General features: G+C 41.8%; 1 protein-coding gene across 1 annotated transcript in view; it reads left to right on the top strand.

Annotated features, from left to right (window-relative positions):
* The window catches only part of LOC140191498 (G protein-activated inward rectifier potassium channel 1-like), a 63,970-nt gene extending 57,590 nt beyond the window's left edge, over positions 1-6,380 (top strand). Inside the window, exon 3 of the mRNA XM_072248951.1 lies at positions 5,776-6,380. Coding sequence (XP_072105052.1) covers positions 5,776-6,380 — 605 coding nt within the window. The remainder of the gene's footprint in view (positions 1-5,775) is intronic.
* The last annotated feature ends 16,492 nt before the right edge of the window (positions 6,381-22,872 follow it).

The raw sequence follows: 22,872 nt of genomic DNA, 5'->3' as shown, positions 1-22,872 counted from the left end.
ATCAACCTCATTCATAATGTCCTCATCATCATTAAGTTCCCTCTCATTGGTGAATACCGAAGAGAAGTATTCATTGAGGACCTCGCTCACTTCCACAGCCTCCAGGCACATCTTCCCACCTTTATCTCTAATCGGTCCTACCTTCACTCCTGTCATCCTTTTTTTCTTCACATAATTGAAGAATGCCTTGGGGTTTTCCTTTACCTTACTCGCCAAGGCCTTCTCATGCCCCCTTCTTGCTCTTCTCAGCCCCTTCTTAAGCTCCTTTCTTTCTTCCCTATATTCCTCAATAGACCCATCTGATCCTTGCTTCCTAAACCTCATGTATGCTGCCTTCTTCCACCTGACTAGATTTTCCACCTCACTTGTCCCCCATGGTTCCTTCACCCTACCATTCTTTATCTTTCTCACCGGGACAAGTTTATCCCTAACATCCCACAAGAGATCTCTAAACATCGACCACATGTCGATAGTACATTTCCCTGCAAAAACATCATCCCAATTCACACCTGCAAGTTCTAGCCTTATAGCCTCATAATTTGCCTTTCCCCAATTAAAAAATATCCTGTCCTCTTTGATTCTATCCTTTTCCATGATAATGCTAAAGGCCAGGGAGCGGTGGTCACTTCCCCCAGATGCTCACCCACTGAGAGATCTGTGACCTGACCCGGTTCATTACCTAGTACTAGATCTAGTATGGCATTCCCCCTGGTCGACCTGTCCACATACTGTGACAGGAATCCGTCCTGGACACACTTAACAAACTCTACCCCATCTAAACCCTTGGAACTAATCAGGTGCCAATCAATATTAGGGAAGTTAAAGTCACCCATGATAACAACTCTGTTATTTTTGCACTTTTCCAAAATCTGCCTCCCAGTCTGCTCCTCTGTATCTCTGCTGCTACCAGGGGGCCTATAGAATACCCCCAATAGAGTAACTGCTCCCTTCCTGTTCCTGACTTCCACCCATATTGACTCAAAGGAGGATCCTGCTACATTACCCACCCCTTCTGTAGCTGTAATAGTATCCCTGACCAGTAATGCCACCCTTCCTCCCCTTTTTCCCCTCTCTCTATCCCTTTTAAAGCACTGAAATCCAGGAATATTGAGAATCCATTCCTGCCCTGGTGCCAGCCAAGTCTCTGTAATGGCCACTACATCATAATTCCATGTATGTATCCAAGCTCTCAGTTCATTACCTTTGTTCCTGATGCTTCTTGCATTGAGGTATACACATTTCAGCCCTTCTACCTTACTGTCTTTACGCCGTTAATTCTGCTTCTCTTTCCTCAGAGCCTCACTGTATGTTAGATCTGGCTTTACTCCATGCACTTCTTTCACTGCTCTATCGCTCTGGGTCCCATCCTGCTTGCAAATTAGTTTAAACCCTCCTGAACCATGCTAGCGAACCTACCTGCAAGGATATCGCTCCCCCTCGAGTTCAGGTGCAACCCATCCAATCTGTACAGGTCCCACCTTCCCCAGAAGAGATCCCAATGATCTAAAAATCTAAAACCCTGCTCCCTGCACCAACTCCTCAGCCACACATTCAACTGCTATCTCCTCCAATTCTTACCATCACTGTCACGTAGCACTGGCAGAAATCCTGAGAACGCCACCCTTGAGGTCCTGTTCTTCAGCCTTCTGTCTAGTTCCTGAAACTCACACTTCAGGACCTCATCCCTCTTCCTGCCTATGTCATTGGTCCCAACATGTAACACGACTTCTGGTTGCTTTCCCTCTCGTACCAGGATGTCGTGCACCTGGTCAGAGACATCCCGGACCCTGGCACCCAGGAGGCAACAAACCATGTGGGTGTCCTTCTCACGTCCAGAATATCTCCTGTTTGCTCCCCTGACTATAGAGTCTCCAATGACGACAGCTCTCCTCTTCTCCGTCCCACCCTTCTGCACCACAGGGTCAAACTCAGTGCTGGAGGCCCTGCCACTGTGGCTCACACCTGGTCGGTCGTCCCCGCCAACAGTATCCAGGATAGTAAACATTATTCAGGGGAATGGCTACAGGGGTGCTCTGCACTGCCTGTTTGCTCACCTTTGCTTTCCCCCCTCTGACTGTCACCCAACGACCTGCTTCCGACAGCCTAGGTGTGACTACCTCCCTGTAGCTCTCATCTATGACTCCCTCATTCTCCCTTATGAGTCGAAGGTCATCCAGCTGCTGCTCCAGATTCCTTACACGGTCTCCACTGAGATTCAAGATTCAAGATTGTCATTTCCAGCTCACCAGTGTAAGGAGAATGAAATAATTGTTACTCTGGATTTGATGCAGCACAAAAAAACCCCACAAAAGATAAAGAACACAACAATAGTAATAATAAAGCACACAATAAATATAAATAAATACTGTAGCTCCATATTTCCAAACTTTTGCACGACTTTGCACAGATTTCATCCACCTTTAAACTTTTATGATGCAAAGCTGATCTACAAGTGCGGCAGGATTTGTCGCACTGGTGACTTTGTTTTACAGTGAGCATTCAAGCATCCCATTGTCTCCACTTTTCATATAAATACAAATTATCACCTCATCTCGATTTCATGCTCCCTCAGTGGAATCCATGTAGTGAGCTTTCAGCCATTGTTTTGGTAGCGATGTATATTCCACCTCACACTCATACCAAACAGGCTCTAGAGACAAACTGAGTAACATAATCGAGCACCATGTAACAGCGCACCCTGATGCTTTCCCCATTATTTTGGGGCATTTTAACCAGGTCAGCTTGACAGAGCCAATAAATAATTATCATCAACATAAAATCCACTTGTGGAACCAGAGGAGCCAACGCACTGGACCACTGCTATACTACCATCAAGAACACGTACCGTGTCATTCCACATCCACACTTTGGAAAGTCCAAATATCTGGCTGTACTTCTGCTCCCAGCGTATAGGCAGTGACTGAAGGCCACAGCACCAGTGCTGGGGACCAAGAAGGTGTGGTCAAAGGAGACAGAGGAGTGCTTACAGGACTGCTTTGAGATGGTGGACTGGACGGTATTCAGGGATTCATCTTCATCAGAATGAATACGCCACAGTTGTCACTGATTTCATTAAAACCTGTGTAGGTGTGTGTGTGCCTATGAGAACATACTGTACATACCTGAATCAAAAGCAACGGATGAACCAGGAGATTTGTAGTCTCCTGAGGGCTAGATCTGTGGCATTCAAGTCTGGTGACCCAGGACTATACAAGAAGGCCAGGTACCACTTACAGAGAGCTATCTCAAGAGCAAAAGAACGATTCCGATTGAGGTTAGAGGCAGAATCAGATGCACGTCAAGTCTGGCAGGGTTTGCAGGCTATTATTTTCTGCAAAGTGAAACCTAGCATCATAAATGGCGCTGATGCTTCACTCCCAAATGAGCTCTACGTCTCTTATGCACGCTTTGAAAGGGAGAATAAAACTCAGCTATGAGGACTCCTGCAGTATCCAGTGACCCTGTGATCTCTGTCTTGGAGGCCGACATCAGGCTGTCTTTCAAGAGGGCGAACCCTCGCAATACGACTGGCCCCGGTGGAGTACCTGGTAGGGCTCGGAAAATCTGTGCCAACCAACTGACGGAGGTGTTCAAAGACATTTTCAATCCCTCACTGCTACAATCAGAAAGTCCCACATACTTCAAAAGAGCAACAATCATACCAGTGCCTAAAAAGAGCAGGGTAAGCTGCCTTAACAACTACCATTCAGTAGCACTCACATCTTAGGCTAACTTAGTGCTTTGAAAGATTAGTTATGGCTAGAATCAACTCTTATCTCAGTAAGGACCTGGACCCACTGCAATTTGCCTATTACCACAATAGGTCTACAGCAAACGCAATCTTATTAGCTGTTCATTTGGCCTTGAATCACCTGGACAATGCTAGCACTTAGGTCAGGATGTTGAACATGACTACAACTCTGCATTTAACACAATAATTCCTACAGGCCTGATCAAAATGCCTAAAACCTGGGCCTCTGTACCTCCGTCTGCAACTGGATCCTCTATTTCCTCACCAGAAGACCCCAGTCTGTGTGGATTGGAAAAAGCATCTCCACCTTGCTGGTAATCAATCTGGTGTACTCAAGGGTATGTTCTTAGCTCACTGCTCTACTCTCTCCACACCCATGACTCTGTGGATCAGCACAGCTCAAACACCATCTATAACTTTGCTGATGACACAACTATTGTTGGCAGAATTTCAGATGGTGATGAGGAGGCGTACGGGAGTGAGATAGATCAACTGGCTGAGTGGTGTCGCAGAAACAACCTTGCACTCAACATCAGTAAGACCAAAGAATTGATTGTGGACTTCAGAAAGAGTAAGACAAGAGCACACACACCAGTCCTCATTGGGGGATCAGTTGTGGAAAGAGTGAGCAATTTCAAGTTCCTGGGTGTCAACACCTCTGAGGATCTATCCTGGGTCCAGCACAACTGCGACTATACTGTACTTCATTTGGTGTTTCAGGAGATTTGGTATGTCACCAAAGATACTCGAAATTTCTGAAGATGTACCATGGAGAGCATCACCGTCTGGTATGGGGAGAGGGGGACACTGCACAGGATTGAAATAAGCTGCAGAAAGGTGTGAACTCAGCTCCATTATGGGCACTAGCCTCCCTAGCATCCAGGACATCTTCAAAATTTCTGGATGGACATTGAACCCATGAACACTGCCTCACTACTTTTTTTCTCTCTTTTTGCACTATTAATTTAATTTAACTTTTTTAATGTATATACTTCCTGTAATTTACAGTTTTTATTTTTCTGCTGCTGCTGCTGCTAATGTACTGCTGCCACATAACAACAAATTTCATGACATATGCCAGTGATACTAAATCTGATTCTAAACATTGTTGGATGTCTGTGCCCGGATATGCAGAATCTATTTTGAACCCATAACTTTTTCACACAGAGACAAAGACTGATTTATCATTTAATCTGCAGCATAGAATGGGTATTGCTATCAAGAAGGGAAAATTTCTCCTCAGGAACCTCCCTCAGGATGGGAACCTACGTATAATTTTGGAGATGTGTTAATTAGGGGATGTCTTGTCTTGGTATTGCTTGATAAAGGATCAAATATTGGAAGTGTTGAATAAACATTACTCCTCGTGTTTGTATCAAAATGTAAATGTGAATAAACAGAGAAGCAATCTCACTTAACTGCTTTTCCCCTGCATTCTTCTATTATTTTCCCGCTTCATGTATTTACCTAATTCCATCCAAACTTTTGTGATTGAATTGATTTAAGTTGACTTTGGTAATGCATGAAAGGATTTCTTCTAATCCTCTCATTATGCTTCTTATACTAATGCTAAACTTATGGTCTGTTGTTACTGATTCAGCAGCCATGGGTAATCATCTGGGCAATGTTTATTCTCACACACCTGTTCACCATTTAGGATTCTCCAGCTGAAATTTTTAATGTTCTAGTTAATATGGTCCAAGTGTTTATATATTTGCAATTCATAAAATATATGAGCCAAATTCTGGGTATCTTTTGTCAACTTAAAGACTGTATTTATTCTGTATGTATGATTGCTATGATGATTGGTGAAGATGAAAGCAGAATTCATCATATTTTGTCATGTTGTGAACTTTCCTATGCTAACCAGAAACTTAATTTTATAATGAGATCAATGATGAGACAGTTTCAGTCACTTAGGTTTAACTATGACAATGTTCTTGACTTTATGATTTTGTCAACTATTTTTGTAATTCTAATCTACTTAGAAAATTTTAAAAGCTTTCTATTATTTTGCTTTGCAGGAATGACATGCCAAGCAAGGACCTCATACACAGAAGATGAGGTTCTTTGGGGCCATAGGTTTCTTCCAGTCATGTCGTTGGAAGAAGGCTTTTTCCGCGTGGACTATTCCCAGTTCCACTCCACATTTGAAGTCCCCACTTCTCCGTACAGTGTAAAGGAACAGGATGAGAAGCTGTCACTTACCTCACTCTGCGCCACTCCCTCCATCTGCAACAGCAAAAACAGAAAGGAAAGAATCTTCTGTCTGGATTGCATCGATACCCCAGAGGAAAAGGGCAGCAAACTGCCAGCCAAGCTTCAGAAGATGAGCACCTGCAAGGATGAGCTGCAGAAGAAAGTTCTCAGAATGACTGCAGATATAGGAGAAAAAGCCTGCAGCACCGGGGACCTCCCTTTAAAAGTGCAGCGGATAAGTTCAATTGCCAACAATTCCTGTGCTGAGGAAAGACTCCCTCTGAAGGCCTTCAATGCCAATTCTGAATCCATCACTCAATCAACGGGGGATCTGCCACAGAGGGCATATGGCTTGCAACCTACCGGTTCACGAATGGAGGACAATTTACCCGCCAAACTGAGAAAAATGAATTCTGATCGCCTCATTTAGAAATGTAACCTTTTCTGAAGGTGATCTATAAAATATCTGAGACTTAAGACTCTAACTGAAGTGGATTGAGCTGCTTTAGCGTTATATACACTTAGTTGCAGCTGATTTTGCTTGCAAAATCATGTGATTACAATGTTTTAAGTTAAAGGAAAGATATGAGCTCGTGTTTTGTTCATGCTTCAGAGCCAAAATACTAACTTAGCCTAAATTGAGCATAAACATGGAAGAGGGATCCGTTGTCTTTCTAGAGCAGCCCAATCGAGTTTTAACCAAGTTTACTTCAGGTTCGAGTCTTGAGTAAAGCTACTCAGTAGAGTTCATCTAGTGAATTCATTAATGAAAGTATCATCTGTCATCAGTCTGAGTTACACTGATGGAGAGGGTCCTAGGATTGATGTTTATCCTATGCCAAGTTAGCCTATCTCAACTGCCTGAGAGTCCAAGCTTAAAACTGACTTTAGCATCCCATTGTTAGGGAGAAAAGTCAATTACACCTTCATTTTCAATTGTGGCCTCTAGTTTTTCATGTGTTCAATGTTCTTTGTGATCTGCGGTAAAATGAAAAGGTCTTTAAAACCCATATTACTGTTGTAATTTAACCGTAACAAACCAGCATCACATTGTGCCCTATCCAGAGCTATTTTTTTTAAACTGGTCAACTAATTGAAACATAATTGACATAAACATCCATCATTGCTTATGTTATGAAGGTTAGACCAAATCTTTAAAGAATCCAATAAGAATATTCAAGTTGGTTCTGGTTGCCTATCTTTAGTGAGAATGTCACTTTCCTCTGAGAAAGTGCTGAATAGATTTATCACAATGGTGTCCTGAGGTCTGAGAATGTGAGGTTGCTTTCCTTAGAACAGAGAAGGCTAAAAGAGTGTCTGTTTGAAGTTTTCAAAATTGTGAAGGATGTTATTGGATAATATAAAGACAAATATTCCAGTCATACCAGGTTTGGTAAATGGAGGACACAAATCTAAACTAATTGGCAATGAACCAAAGGTTCAAAGGTTTAAAGGTTCTTTTTATTGTCGAAGTATGCATGTACTTACCAACTCCGACATTCGTCTTCTCCAGATAGCCATGAAATACAGAAAAAATACGGGAGTTGTTAAAAAAAGACATCAACCCCCCCCCCGCACAAAAAGGAAAAAGAAACAAAACTCACAAATCACAACCCCCCACCCCCTCCCTCACACAAAAATCTGGCAGACTGCCCACACGGTAAACAGCAGTTGGAACACCAAACCCAACCCCTTCTTCAAGCAAAAAACAACAGGTTGCCCACCCAGAAGACTGCAGCCAAAACATTAAAAACCCCAAACACCCAACCCCCCCACAAAAAAACAGCAATAGCATCAAATCCCTATCCTCCTCCCCCGCAAAAAAGAGCAGCCCCTCCAGCACCAAACCCCAACCCCCTCTCCCACACATAAAAAACAACCGATTGCCCAGACTGGAACGCCAACAAGAACATTAGACCCCAAATCCCTTGCTGCTCCCTCACACAAAAACCAACACATCGCCCACCCAGAAGCCCAAGCAACAACAAAGAAAACACAGAAAACTGAACGAAAGCAATATAAACTGCAGTCCAATAATCACATAAATCTCAGAATTTCAAAAACATCCTCCTGTCAGAAATGAGGAGAGCAGTCACTCAAACTCAGCCCTTCTGCAAAGAGCAACTGTCATGCAGCCGATCTGTAGCCTTCCAAATGCCGCCGAGCCATAGCCTCCATGGAGAGTGACCGTTGATCTCCTCTGCATTCGTCTTGATGCTTCAGTCTTCTTCGACACTTCAAAATGGAGTCAATAATGGCCTTGCGCCTTGTCTCTGGTCTTCTGCACAAGGCTGCCCGTTCCCACGATCTTCTCCGGGGACAGCAGATCACTTGATCAAACTCCAAAACGCATGTCACAGGCTCCGACAGTCTCCAAGACACCATCAACCAAAAGGAGCAAGCAGAAGGCATATAAAAAGTGAAATAATTGAAAAGATTGGCTATCTGTAAGATGTCGCCAGAGGAATCGTTGTTTGCTGGTGCCATCTTGACCAGAAACCAGCGATGACTTAAGGAAAACATTTTTCTTAATGTATTGCTTTTTTCTCACTCCACAGAATGTGATGCCAGAAAGAGCTGAAAAGGCAGATTTAATTACAATTTTCAAAGAGGAATTGGAGAAAGGGCACAAACTGGGGCTTAGTCTTGGAGATGGTGAGGATGCATTGAGTTGAATAACTCTATTGACACTCATAAATTTGACAAGTGATCTGAAAAGGGGTGGCTCTGCTGTAGCCTGAGCAAATCACAGGGCGGAATTCACTAAAGAGACTTTTCCATCCAGGGTAGCCAAATTGACCAATGGCAGCCCTATTGAGCTGTAAGTCAACATTGTAAGAGAGAAAAATAAAATATTTTTAAAGGCCTTTACTGAAATGAAAACAAATCTATAGTTATACAATGCAAGAGTTTGGATTAGTTTTGCTGTATTAATTTGAAACTGAATCCATATTGGTTTCATTCTGCAAACTTTCAATGGGGTTGATTGTACCTGTGGCATTTCCATCAATGAAAAGCAAAAAAAAATGAAGACAAAGCAATGCTGTCCACCAGTTTGTAGTGGCCTAGAATAAGCTTATTTAAGTTAAATTGGACTTGTAACCTTATGAAGCCCCGTGCAGCAAAATTGACCAGTGTATATGTGAAGGAATTAATGGTCATTCAAGTTCGGTTTCAGTCATTTGTGATAATGCTCCTGATTTCACTAGTGACGGAACCTATTGGTAACTATTCCTCATGTAAGGCACAATATGGAAAGTGCTTATAATGTATGATAATGCTTGATATAGTCATAGAATCTTACAACACAGAAACAGGCCCATTGGCCTAACATGTCTATGCTGTCTGTTGAACCTATCTACACCAATCCCATTTATGCACAATAGGTCTACAGCTATCTGTGCCTCAGTGATTCATGTACTTACCCAAATATTTCTTAAAGGGTTTGAAAGTATCTGCCTCCATCACCTCTTCAGGCAGCACATTCCACTCTCTAATCACCCTCTGTGTGAAAGTAGAATAACATTTCTAAATAATAACTTCATTATTATTGTTGTTATTATTATTATTATTATTATTATCATCATCATTATTATTAACATTGGTGTATGTTGTGAAATGTGTTGTTCTGTGGCAGCAGTACAGTGCAAGACATAAAAAGTTACTATAAGTTACAATAATATATATAAACAAATAGTGCAAAGGAGGAACATTTAGGTAGTGTTGGTGAATCATTCAGAAATCTGATGATGAAGGGGAAGAAGCTGTTCTTAAAACATTGAGTGTTGATCTTCAGGCTCCTGTACCTCCTCCCTGGTGGCAATAATGAGAAAAGATGGTAGTAACGAGAACAGGATAGTTCAAATAGATTTAATTATTCACCCCAAACTAATTTTGACTAGGAAAATAAAGCCATCTCATCTGGAACAAGATGTAATCCATTGCAAGTCTCTTGTCAGTGGAAGATATTTCATGAGGAGAATTGGGTGGCAGGGGGGAGATAGGTCTCTACCAAAGGAGGTGTAAGGTGCTCCTTCCCTCTGCCAGCCTGCAGGTCACCCTTGGGCGAGGTGTAGCACCCGCTTAGCCCCCCACCCCCTAATCAGGGTCACATGAAGCCATTGGAGCAGGTGGTGGATGGTCATATGAGCAACTGGAGCACATCACGTTCTGGTTATGTGACAACTGACGCCAGGCAGACAATCTATGAACAGTATTGATAATAGGAGGGCTGCCCGTCTTGTAAAGACACTGTCTAGAAGAAGGCAATGTCAAACAACTTCTGTAGAAAAAATTGTCAAGCCCAATCATGGTCATGAACAGATGAAAGACCATAATCACCCACATCATACAACACGTCACATAATGAGCAGCCACCCTCATAAAGGAATACAAAATGAAGAAAGGCATTGATTTGAGACTAAAAAGAAAATCTGTGGAGACATGGGTATGGCTCTCACTAAATAGATTGTGTTCGTTTTCAAAAAGAAAGAGCAATGCAAATATTTAAAGAGGTCAATAAACAGATAAATGTGGACACAGAGGGAATACTAATTTAATGTCTTTAAAAGTACATAATTCCAGGCCCAGATATAATGTTAAGAGAAGCAAAGAAGAATGATATGACCATCATTTTTCAATCCTCTCTGAGTCCAGCTGTGAAGTTGAATAATGTTAATGTGGTACCACCATTTAAAAAAGAAGAAAATGTTTGCTGTTAGAAACATAGAAAACCAACCGCATAATACAGGCCTTTTGGCCCACAAAGCTGTGCCGAATATGTCCTTACCTTAGAAATTACCTAGGGTTACCCATATCCCTCTATTTTTCTGAGCTCCATGTACCTGTCCAGGAGTCTCTTAAAGACCCTATCATATCCGCCTCCACCACCATCACCGGCAGCCCATTCCACACACTCACCACTCTCTGCGTAAAAAAACTTACCCCTGACATCTCCTCTGTACCTACTTCCAAGCACCCTAAAACTGTGCCCTCTCGTACTAGCCATTTCAGCCCTGGGAAAAAGCCTCTGACTATCCACACGATCAATGCCTCTCATTATCTTGTACACCTCTATCAGATCACCTCTCATCCTCCATCGCTCCATGGAGAAAAGGCCGAGTTCACTCAACCTATTCTCATAAGGCATGCTCCCCAATCCAGGCAACGTCCTTGCAAATCTCCTCTGCACCCTAACACAATCAGCCTAATATCAGTTGTGGGTAAAATGTTTCAAAATGAGGAAAGGAAAACATTCAAGTTCAAGTTCGAGTTTAAGTTTATTGTCATTTCATCTGTATACAGAACATGTACCCTGCCAGACAAAACAATATTCCTCTAGACCAAGGTGCACAACCCAGTACATACAACTCACACACAACACGTAAAGTAATATTACCACAAATAAATTAACAAATAATAAGGTGCATTTACAACACAAATTAAAAAAAGTGAAGAGTATAACACTACTGGTGCTTCATAGGTAGTGAGACCTGGGTGGTGGTGGTAGTTCAGTAGCTCTTTCCCATTGTAACAGTCCTTGTGCTATTGCTACAGTACCACCTGCCTGATGGTAGGGGGTCAAAGAGATTGTTAGATAAATTGGAGGACACAATGACAATGCTAAATATCTTGAATGTGCAGTGCTCTGGTAAATATCTTGGATGACAACATCATTGTTTAGGTAGGCATAGATTGACCGTGAATGTCAGCATGGATTTCATGAAGGAAGGTCATGTCTAACTAATGAATTATTGTTTGAGGAGGTAACAGAGAGTTGAATATTGTGCTGTTGACAATCTACAAGGATTTTAGTATGGTTTTGCTAAGATCCCATATGATAAATTAGTCAGAAAAATAAAATCCCATGGGATTCTTGGAACGCTGGATGCAAAATTGTTTCAGAAATTGGTAGAGGTTGAGGGTTGTTTAAATGACTAGAAGATTGTTGCGATATTATCTAAATTGATTACTGTTAGATTGCATCCCTTCTGTGGTACGTATCAATGGTCTAGTTTTGAATGCAGATTCCTGATGATCAAATTTCTGCGAAGGCTGATGATGGGGAAGTAAGTTGTACAATGCAGGAAGGTATCAATGGATTGGTCAGTGGGATGAAATGTGATGTATGAATTTAAACTGGAAAGGTACAAGATAATACACATAACTGATAGTATATCAAGATGTTCAGGCAAACACAGAGGCTTTAGAATGTGTGTTCATTGATTCCAGAAGGTTACTGGAGAGGTAAAAAGTGTAATTAGTAAAACTCAGTAGGGTTTTGTTAGCTTAAGCTGAAATTTTAAGAGCATGAAAGTCATATAGGAACTATTGACCGAGGAATATTTTGGTTACTATAATAGGGATATTAGCACCAAAGAGAGTGCAGAGAATAGTTGTGAAAGTGTAACAAATGTTATGAAGTTAGATTAGATAGGCTGGGGTTGCTGTCCATGGAAACTTGGACACTAAATTTAGATCTAGGAAACAATAGCGCAGAGGTGGAGTGGAAAGAAGGGACTTCATACCATCAGCAGTGAGAATTATTACAGTAGAGTGTATATTAGCATAACGAATAACTGATAGACTTTGAGGTAAACAACAGGAATTCTGCAGATGCTGGAAATTCAAGCAACACACATCAAAGTTGCTGGTGAACGCAGCAGGCCAGGCAGCATCTCTAGGAAGAGGTAATTTGAGGTATATTATTTTCACCCCAGAAGTGTGAGAAGTGGGGAATTCAGTGCCTGTAGGGTGACAAAGGCAGAATTCTTCACTATAATTGAAATGTATTTTGAGTCTTCATCTGTATGGCTGAGGACCAAGAGCTGGCATGTGGGTTTGGCTCATTATCTCTTTGTCAGACTACTATGGACATGATTAGCCAATACAATGCCACACGTTTCTGTGCTCCTAATGCTCCTCTCATATTGAAGACCCAATGTTTGCATCAAACATATTGTTCACAAAAACTACACTAAAACTGTATCAGTGCTTACCTCAGAAGAAAATATATTACTGTAAATGAGTATAACCCTTCAGAGCAGAGCTTTGTATATTTTGCTACAATCAATATCTGATTAAATTGCCATTGATGTTCTATATAAAATCACTAGCCAACACACAGACTCAAATCCTATTTCTTTCACTTTGACTGTGACTGTTATACTTTGTCCTCTTCAGTTTATTCCTTTCCTATTTACCAGTACCTCTCACTTCTCTTTTATCCTGTTTTTTAAAGATTTCCTGCCGTGTCCTTCAACATTTGTTTCTTTCATAGAAACATACAAAAATAGAAAACCTACAGCACAATACAGGCCCTTCGGCCCACAAAGCTGTGCCGAACATGTCCCTACCTTAGAAATTATGAGGGTTACCCATCGCCTTCTATTTTTCTAAGCTCCATGTGCCTATCCAAAAGTCTCTCAAAAAACCCTATCGTATCCGCCTCCAACACTGTTGCCGGCAGCCCATTCCATGCACTCACCACTCTCTGCGTAAAACACTTACCCCTGACATCTCCTCTGTAACTACTCCCAGGCACCTTAAACCTGTGTCCTCTTGTAGCAACCATTTCAGCCCTGGGAAAAAGCCTCTGACTATCCACACGATCAAAGCACATCCCCATCTTATACTGATCCACACAATCACCTTATACACCTCTATCAGGTCACCTCTCATCTTCCGTCGCTCCAAGGAGAAAAGGCCAGGTTCACTCAGCCTGTTTTCATAAGGCATGATCCCCAATCCAGGCAACATCCTTGTAAATCTCCTCTGCACCCTTCCTATGATTTCCTTCTACATTTATTTCTATCTTTTCCCTCTTTCATCTTCCCACTTGTACCTTTCCTTTACTAAACTGCAGGAAACTAAGAGGTGGAAGCTGCGAGAGTCAGTCAGCAGCTTGGCAGCAGAGGCAGCAATGGCAACAGAAGTGAGGTCACTTTGTTGGCCCACTCTAATCTACGCTTCTTCCTACTCCAAAGCTTGGCTTATAATGGCAAAGGAGAAGAGGAGATCTCCTTAATAATAAAAAAAAATCATCTCTGAATAAGGTAAAGATGGAAACTGTGAAACTATCTTTGATATTTTAATATATTCAATGCAAAAATCCTTCAATATAACACCTTGCTGATATTTTAGATCTGGAGAAGAAACTAAATCCAAATGCATGCATCGTTATTTATGAATTTAGAGATACAGTGTGGAACAGGCCCTTCCAGCCCAATGAGCCGCACCACCCCGCAGCCCACCTATTTAACACTAGCCTAATCACAGGAGAATTTACAATGACCAATTAACCAGCTAACCAGTATGTCTTTGGAATGTGGGAGGAAACCGGAGCACCCGGAGCAAACCCACTCACTCATGGGAAGAACGTGCAAGCTTTCTTAAAGAGCACGCCAGAATTGAACTCCGGGTCTGATGCGCCGAGCTATAATAGTGTCACACTAATCACTACACTACTGTTGCAGCCAAATAAGTCAATTTAACATGAAGCAAAACTTTTCTCTCAGAGAATCATGAATCTTTGGACCTTGCTTCTTCAAGGGGAGTTAGAAGCAGAGTATTTGAAACTTTTTAAGGGTAAAATTGATTGATCCTTGATAACAAAGGGGGTGAAAGGTTAACACAAATAGATGGGGATCTGGAGTTGAAGTTACAATTGGAGCCACATTCTTATTAAATGGTGGAGCAAGGTCAAGGGACTGAGTGAGTTCCTCTTGCAGCTGGAAACATCAGACTCCATCCAAATAGAAAGGAATAAACGGGTAATTGGCCCGGAGTCAGGTGGATTCTGCAGTGATTAATGTGGGTAATAAGGGTCTGAACTGATCTAGAGCAACAGGGCATCTTGCTGGAGGAACTCAGTGGGGCAAGCGGCATCTGTGGGGGGCAAAGACATTGTTGAAATAGGAGGCTAAAACCCTGCATCAGTTAACCAGGCCTGCATAAGGGCATTGATTGGGAGGTGGTTATCGGGGCTTCCATCAAGATCCTTGGTGCGTACGGCAGGGGGAGCGGGTGTTGTGGTGGTGCGGATGGGGGTGGAGTTCATGGGAGTCAGGTTTTGAGTGGACATGAAGACTACGTAATCAGGAAATGGTGGTTTATGGATGAGGGGTTGAGAGGATCATTGAGTTAATGGTTCGGGGGGGTGGGGGTGGAGTCAGGGGTTGACAAGATCGGATAGTTGTGGGTCAGAGGGCCAAGAGGTCAGGAAAGGACAGAAGGATTGGAATTTCAGGTTGTGAAGGTGAATAGTGAGGAGTCTGGGACAAGACTGGGAGATGACATTGAATGCTGTGTTTTATAGGGAGAGCACAAGGAGGAGAAGTGACTAATGTATTTGGTTAAGTCAATTCAAAATGCACCTCTGCAACACTAGGGCATGACTGTGTCTGGAGAGCCCATTAATGCTTGGTCTTGGAACAATAACAAGTTAAGTTCCTCTCCAAATTTCCAAGAACATACAGCACAGAGAATGACCTTATCCACATGTGACTGACACAGAAATCCCAACAGGGATGCCTGATCACATTTCTAGAGTGAGTTGAAATATCTCAGAAATGTTGATTATTGTATTTCACTAAAACAAAATGATACTTATTTGCATCACATTGAAAAAATAGCGTTATGGAATTGAGTTTCAAGGAACTTAACTATCATAGAGTTGAGAAAAATAGAACTCTTTTTAAATGATAAGAGACTAATAATTATTCATTTATAATGGACTATGACAGTGCAGGTTCTTGGAAGTGCTGCAAGTAAACAATCAGCTTCTTCAAACAATTAGGGAGGCAAGTAATTTGTTGGCATTTACTGCAAGAAAGCTGGATTACAAAACTCAAAAAGTCTTGCTGAGATCTTACGCAGCTTTGATAAAATCTTATTCGGAACACAGTGTACAGTTTTGGTCTCCATGTTTTAGCATTGATTCAATTTGCTCTATACTCACTGGATTTGAGAAAGTGAGAGGCTATCTCATTAATCATAAAAGAGTCTGAGGAGAATTGACTGCAAAGAAGTTCAGAAGTTACTTCCTCTAGGTGGACAATCCAAAACCAAGGGCACAGATCTGGATAACGTGTTAGCCATTTAGGGTCAAGATGAGGAAAATATTATTTTTGCAAAGGTTTGTAAATCATTGTATTTCTATATCCCTGAGTGATGTGATATTTTGTTGTTGAGTGTCAAGGCTAAGATGGATTAAATTTAGACAATGAAGCATGTGTTCAGAAAAGAAAGTGGTTTTGAGGTAATCAGCCATCAACTTTTTGAGCGTCAGAGCACACTCCAGGGATTTTCTGGTCTCTGTTTCTATGACTTACAGTATGTTCTAAAGCAAACAGGGAAACTAGGAAGAGTATCAAACACCAAATTCATCAATTGGATGACTTCTCTGTGAGGTTTAGAGAAGAAAACGAAATTAATTTTTTTCACAAATAGTGAATATTTGAAAACTTACCAGAAATATGTGCCTGCATTATATTTGAACAGAAGTAATAATAGGAGTGAAGCTACAGACTGACAATATCCATTAGGCAATGCCTCAGGTTGTCATTGAAGCGGAAATTAGTTTTACAGGAAATTAAATGGATGAAAGCAATATTTTCAAAAGAAAATGTACATTAATTTATTCTACTGAGTTTACTCATGTCTTTAAAGCAATATTTCATTTATGTGTATGTTTAGTGAAGTGTTCAAATTGATTTAAACAGTGACCCAAACTCCCAACGCAACAGCACTTTGGAAGTATTTTCATCTCCGTTTCTTTGGAGCATTTAGGGATGGGTAAGAATACCAGTCTTATCACAGATGCCTAGGTCTTAGAAGATAAATTAATTTTTAAAGAAACCTTTCATCCTATAGAAATTCATGCAAAATCTCTAATAGGTTGTCTTTTTTTTCCTATTTGGAGTCAGTCTTCAGACTCCAATCTGATGATTGCCTCAGCCTGCTGCAGTACAGAGCCTTTCCTATTAGAAGAGATAAACCTCACCACAGAATGCCCTTTTCTACAATGTTTAACAATATTTGAAGGTATTCAATACCAAACACAGAATGTTTTTAATGGTTAAAAAGCTAAAACATAAGAAATGTTTGAAAACAATTGCATGTACTAAAAGGAACTCAGTGAGGTACACCTAACAATGAAATTCAGAAAGTATAAAGTTGTACTTCTCCCCTCTCTTGCAGTATTTCTGTGATTTCAGATGAATGAATTTGCTAGGTTGTTGTGGGCTTAACCTAGGACTGGTACAAGTGGGCGCAGTATAACTGCTGAGAAATTTGCAGTACTCCGAGTTGTAGGATCTGAGGACCTGGAACATTATGTATTCAAAAAAGTAATTTCAAAACCATGTAGTTTTGTACAGGAGGAAATGAAGCAAATAAATATTCATAAACATAATACTGGAGAAGTTGAAGGGCCTATTCCGCACTGTATCTTAATAAATAATAAAAAAAACTGTCATGTAAATTATTAACATACATGACAAACAACCAAAAGACACAGCATCAATCCATGTGGCACACCACTCATTATAGCTTCCAATCTGAAAAACAACTCTCCACCACTACCCTCTGCCTCATAGCACCAAGACAATTTTGTGTCCAATTTAATCCAAAAGTGGCCTCTGTTGACTATATTGGTGCCACCATCGGTAGTATCTACAGGAGGTGCTGTTTCAAGAAGGCAACATCTATCATCAAAGATCACCACCATCTTCTCATAGCTACCATTGGGAAATGAGTACAGAAGCCCAAAATTTTATATCACCAAGTTCAAGAACAGCTATTTCCCTTCAATCACTCTGTTTATGAACCAATCTGCACAGCCTGAATCACTGGACTTTAGCAACACCACAAACGTTTTGATCACTTTGCACTAAAATGGACATTGTTCTAATTGTGATTTCTCTTGTAAAATCGTGCTTAATTTATGTTTATACTTTGTGAATGTTGTTACATGATACTATGTGCCTGTGATGCTACTGCAAGTAAGTTTATCATTGCACCTGTGCATACTTGTACTTGTGATTACGACAATAAACTCGACTTTGACTTCAATTTCTTAGTTCACCTTGGATTCCATGTGTCCTAGCCTTCTGGACAAACCTACCATGATGGACCTTCTCAAAGGCCTTGCCAATCACATTGGTCACCACGCATGATTTCCCATGCACAAAACCTTGATAACTATTCTATAATTAGTCGTTACTTTTCCTGCAAATAAATCCCATCTCTTAGAATCCTTTCCATTAACTTTCCCAACAGTGATGTAAGGCTCACTGGCATGCCTGGTTTATTTGTGTTGCCTTCTTATATTATCTATAATCCAGTCTTCTTGAACCTCAACTGTAGCTAACAAAAATATTAAAAAATTTTGCCGAAGCCCCAACAATCTCCTACCTTGCTACCAATAACACCCTAGGATAAACCTGGCCGAGCCCCATTTTCATGCACTTCAAGACTACCAACACCACCTTCTTCATAGTGTTGATATGCTTCAGCATATCATTGTTCCTTCTTCTGAACTCCCCGTCTTCAATGTCCTTCTTCATGGTAAATACAGACAAGAAGTATTCATTTAAGGCTGTGCTTTCACCACACAGAGATGATCACACTGACACTTAGGGGGACCAAATTTCCCCCAAGCTATCCTTTTGTCCTTAACAGATTTATAGAAGCCTTGAGGGCATTGTGTACATTTCAGTTTAGATACTGTCTTAGACAGGTGAGCTTTGGTTCTAAATTTTTGCTAGGGCTGATGTTGGAAAATTGACCTGGTTTATTTTTCTGAGTGTATCAGAAGAATACAGGCCTAGCAATTCACTGGAGCCTACAATGGGATAATGCACCAAGGATCAGTTTGGATGTGGGCCCCCTGCTTGTAAGCTCAGTACCACTCAGTCCTTAAGTTGTTTAGTGTGATTGAATACAGTATTATGTAAGTTCTTTTAAGGGAGCTTGAATAAGTCCAAGACCATAGCTAAGTGTGAAGCGGCAAGAGCAGAGAGGGAGTGTAATGAGGGATTAGAGCAAGGTCTTGTTGCTAGCCATCTGTGGTGGTGGGGGCTTTGTTTTCAGGCAGACAGGGGGATTAACGTGAATGAGGTGAGTTGGGGAAGGCTGGTGATTCAGAGGCACATGTTCAGAAGAGGTTTCAAAATCAACATGTATAGGACAAGTGTGATGTGTTTATGAAAACTGGGTACCATGAAGAGGTGGTTGGTGATTGGGAAGGCCTGGAAGAGATCAGGTAAGTAAATAAATTGATTGGATCCTTGCTATTTTAAGTTCACAGTGCTAGGTTTGGATCTGGTCGGGGAGGACCCCTTAACCCACGGGCAATGCTATAAAGCCCTGCTTAATATAAAACTGCTCAAAGAATGGTGTATATCAAACCACAAGGATTACTATTTCATGATAATGTTCTCAATGAGTATTGCCCAGAGAATGACAGTGAGTTATACACATGTATCTCATTTGTTCAAACGCATTCAGTGATAGTGATGTGCCTGGTTGAATTTCTGGATTGGCGTCATTCAATTTGGAACTCAATGCATGTACACTCTGGTTCTGAAAAAAAATAACCACCTTAAGTGCAGCACTGAAAGTAAGAGTAACTATTGAATTTCCAGGCAGTATCACTTCTAAATCATGTTTTTAAAATAACGAACCTTGAGTAAAACCTCTGAAAATGAGTAAATGAGAGGATTAGGAACTTAGACTACAAAAGAAAATATCTTCTTTTATCAACTTTCCTTAAAACTGTCCCAATTAGCATGCCTCCAATCTCAGTGAGCCTTCAGAAATATGCAACTTACAAATTACTTAAAAAAATAATTTTCAGAAGAATAATTGAAACTTAGGCCAATGGATGCTCTGATCTTGAGAATCTGTCAAATATAGAAACAGATATTCTTTCCCAAATCTGTTAATGTACCAACTGCTACCCATCATTATTGGAGCATATTTGTGTTTTGGTGCCTGTATACTGTTCAGTTACCCCGTCTTTTAAAACAAAACAAAAAAATTACCTGCCACTATTTTATGTCCTTGAGGAATAGGAGAATCATCAGATTTGTTCAGTACTATTGCAACAATATCAATGGAAATCTTATTAAAATTTGGAGCTTCAACCAATGCTGTGAGGAGAAAATGGGAAAAAATAAGGAGAAGTACATCAACAAACCAGAAGAAATTTGTATTTAAATAAGAAGTTCAACTGGAACTTTGGGTTTCATATAAAACTGAAGAAATTTAATTTATACACATTAAAATGCAATGACTTTTGTGATACAGGAAATAGGCCAGCAAACAGAACAGTGATTTGAATGCTTCAAGAAATGATCTCAAGGATTTGCAGAAATATTCAAACCTTGGAGAAGTGACTCCACTATTCCTCAAATAATCTAGTTTGCACACCAAAACTTACATCAGAAATGCCACTTCCATGCTCTTGAATTTTCCTGCCACTATCTATGAAATAGTTGTATTGTTCTGATTGCTAATTCATGCTTTGTCCAATTTAAGATCACTGGAAAATCATTTAAACAGAATATATGTTCACTCTAACCTGTAGTGTGACAAAATTGTTGCTCTCTAATGTATCAATGCATGGAAAAAAATAATAAAAAATTATTTACTTACTGAAAAAGTCAAGTTTTTTTTCTGTTTTGAATTACACACAGCAGCCACTTATTAATGCACTATTGCCAATTGCTATTTAGTTCATTCATATCCACAGGGCAAACTGATAATCTCCTCAGTGTTGTACTGCGTTTAGTGAAAGGGTGAACCTCAAATTATAGTGTTATCATGGCTCAGAAGGATGTGATGCGACAATTGTGTCTAACCAGTGGACAACAACCTCCTTGTAGTCTCTCAAAGTGTCATGGCACTCTCAAAGATTTATGTGTAGGTGTATTCAGAGCTCTCTGTTCTTGCACACCATTTAGAACTATCTCACTGTCACAATGGTGGGGGCATAGGGAGCAAGGGTAGACCCAAATGCAAGACACATCTTGTGAGGTTAATTAAATTTAGTTTATTGTTTGATATCAGGAGAGCTAGGTAGGAGCAGGAGTAGCGAGCTGGACAAGGACTGAGGACTACGACTAGGCTGGGACCAAGGGTCTGGGCTAGGACTCGGAATTGCCTCCCAGAACTGTTGGAAACATGAAGAGGCTAGGGTATGGACTCTGAGCCCGAGACTGGGCAAGGACCCAGTACCTGGGTCTTGCCTCAGGCTCGGACCCCAGAACCAGGCATGGACATGACATGGGCTAGGGAGAGGAGGAACATGGGAACACAGAGCCTCGATCTCGGGAGAGCAGGTACATGGAACTATGGACACATACACAGAACACAGAGCCGGGACCCCTCCTTGGGTACAGGACATAGGGCCAGGACTCACACACAGAACAGAGAGCCGGGACCCCTCCTTGGGTACAAGACATAGGGCTGGGACTCATGACCCTCCGCGGGGCAACGGCAAGACGGCCTGTCTTACCCCAGGGAGGGAAGAACAAGACAAGACAGAACATGACCCCCCACGGGGCAATGGCAAGACGGCCTGACCTACCCCACAGAGGCAAGGACAAGACAAGACAAGACATGACTCCCCGCGGAGCATCGGCAAGATGGCCTGACTTCCCCCACGGAAGCGAGGACCAGACAAGACAAGACACGACTCCCCACGGAGCAACGGCAAGACGGCCTGACTTACCCCACGGAGGCGAGGACAAGACAAGACAAGACCAACACGAATGAACACCAGACAGTACCTATCTAGCTCCGGTGATGGAACTAGACCGAAGTGCAGGCGGGGGCTGCAGACGAGGGCTAAAGGCGAGAGGGGCAGAGAAGGGATTCAGACAAGGGGGTAGGACAGGAATCACAGACCACCAGGGACAGGACTGGACTCAGAACTGGGAAGCCGCCAGGGCCAGGACTTGACTTTGTGCTAGAATGCCACCAGGGCCAAGACTTGACTTGGTGCTAGAATGCCGCCAGGGCCAGGGCTTGACTCGGTGCTAGAATGTCGCCAGGGCCAGGACTTGACTTGGTGCTAGAATGCGGCCAGGGCCAAGACTTGACTCGGAACGTGGATGTCGCCAAGGCCAGGACTTGACTCGGTACTTGGATGCCGCCAGGCCCGGGACTTGACTTGGAATTTGAATGCCACTGGAGCCAGGACTTGACTTGGAGCCTCCGGGTAGTGGCGAGCTCTCGACTTGGCCCGGGAACAGTAGACAGCGGTTCTTGATTCCCTCCGGCGGGTTAACTGACGGACCCACCTCAGTGAGGAAACTTTACAGGCTCGCTTTGGCGAAGTAACTGGACAGGGTTGCTCTGGTGAGGAAAAGGTGAATTACCGGCACTCGCTTCAGCAGAGACTAGGCTTGCTCCAGCCAGATGGCATCGGCACACCGTACCTTTGATGACTTTGCAGACGATCCCGTGCTGAACGGCTGAAAGCCGGAGACTATAAACTACCGGTTCAGTCGAGTGTTAATTGCCTCTAATCACCAAAGTCGAAAGACACGGGAAAACAGGGAATCAACGGTTCGGATTGTAACATAAACAAGGTAAATTTAAAGGGACCTCGATCCGGACCATGACACTCACTTAATCTCTTCCATCTCTCCTTTCTAACAAAATCACTCCACAATTCTTTGTATTAAGTTCCATATTTGTTCTATTTATCCACAGGATGTGGGGGTTTCAAGTATCTTGCCATTAATTGACTGTCTCTAATCACCCTTACAATGGGGAGTCAGTTAAGAGTCAACATGTACATTAGACGAGCTGAGGAGAGATGGTTTAATTACTGTTATTGGAACCAACTTTTTTAAATTGTAGACTTATTTAATTACTTGAACTTAAATTGCCCTGCTGCCTCATTGGGATTC

Source organism: Mobula birostris, chromosome X (assembly GCF_030028105.1).
Source record: "Mobula birostris isolate sMobBir1 chromosome X, sMobBir1.hap1, whole genome shotgun sequence".
In the NCBI taxonomy this organism is placed as follows: domain Eukaryota; kingdom Metazoa; phylum Chordata; class Chondrichthyes; order Myliobatiformes; family Myliobatidae; genus Mobula; species Mobula birostris.
This window is presented reverse-complemented; position numbering and strand designations above follow the sequence as displayed.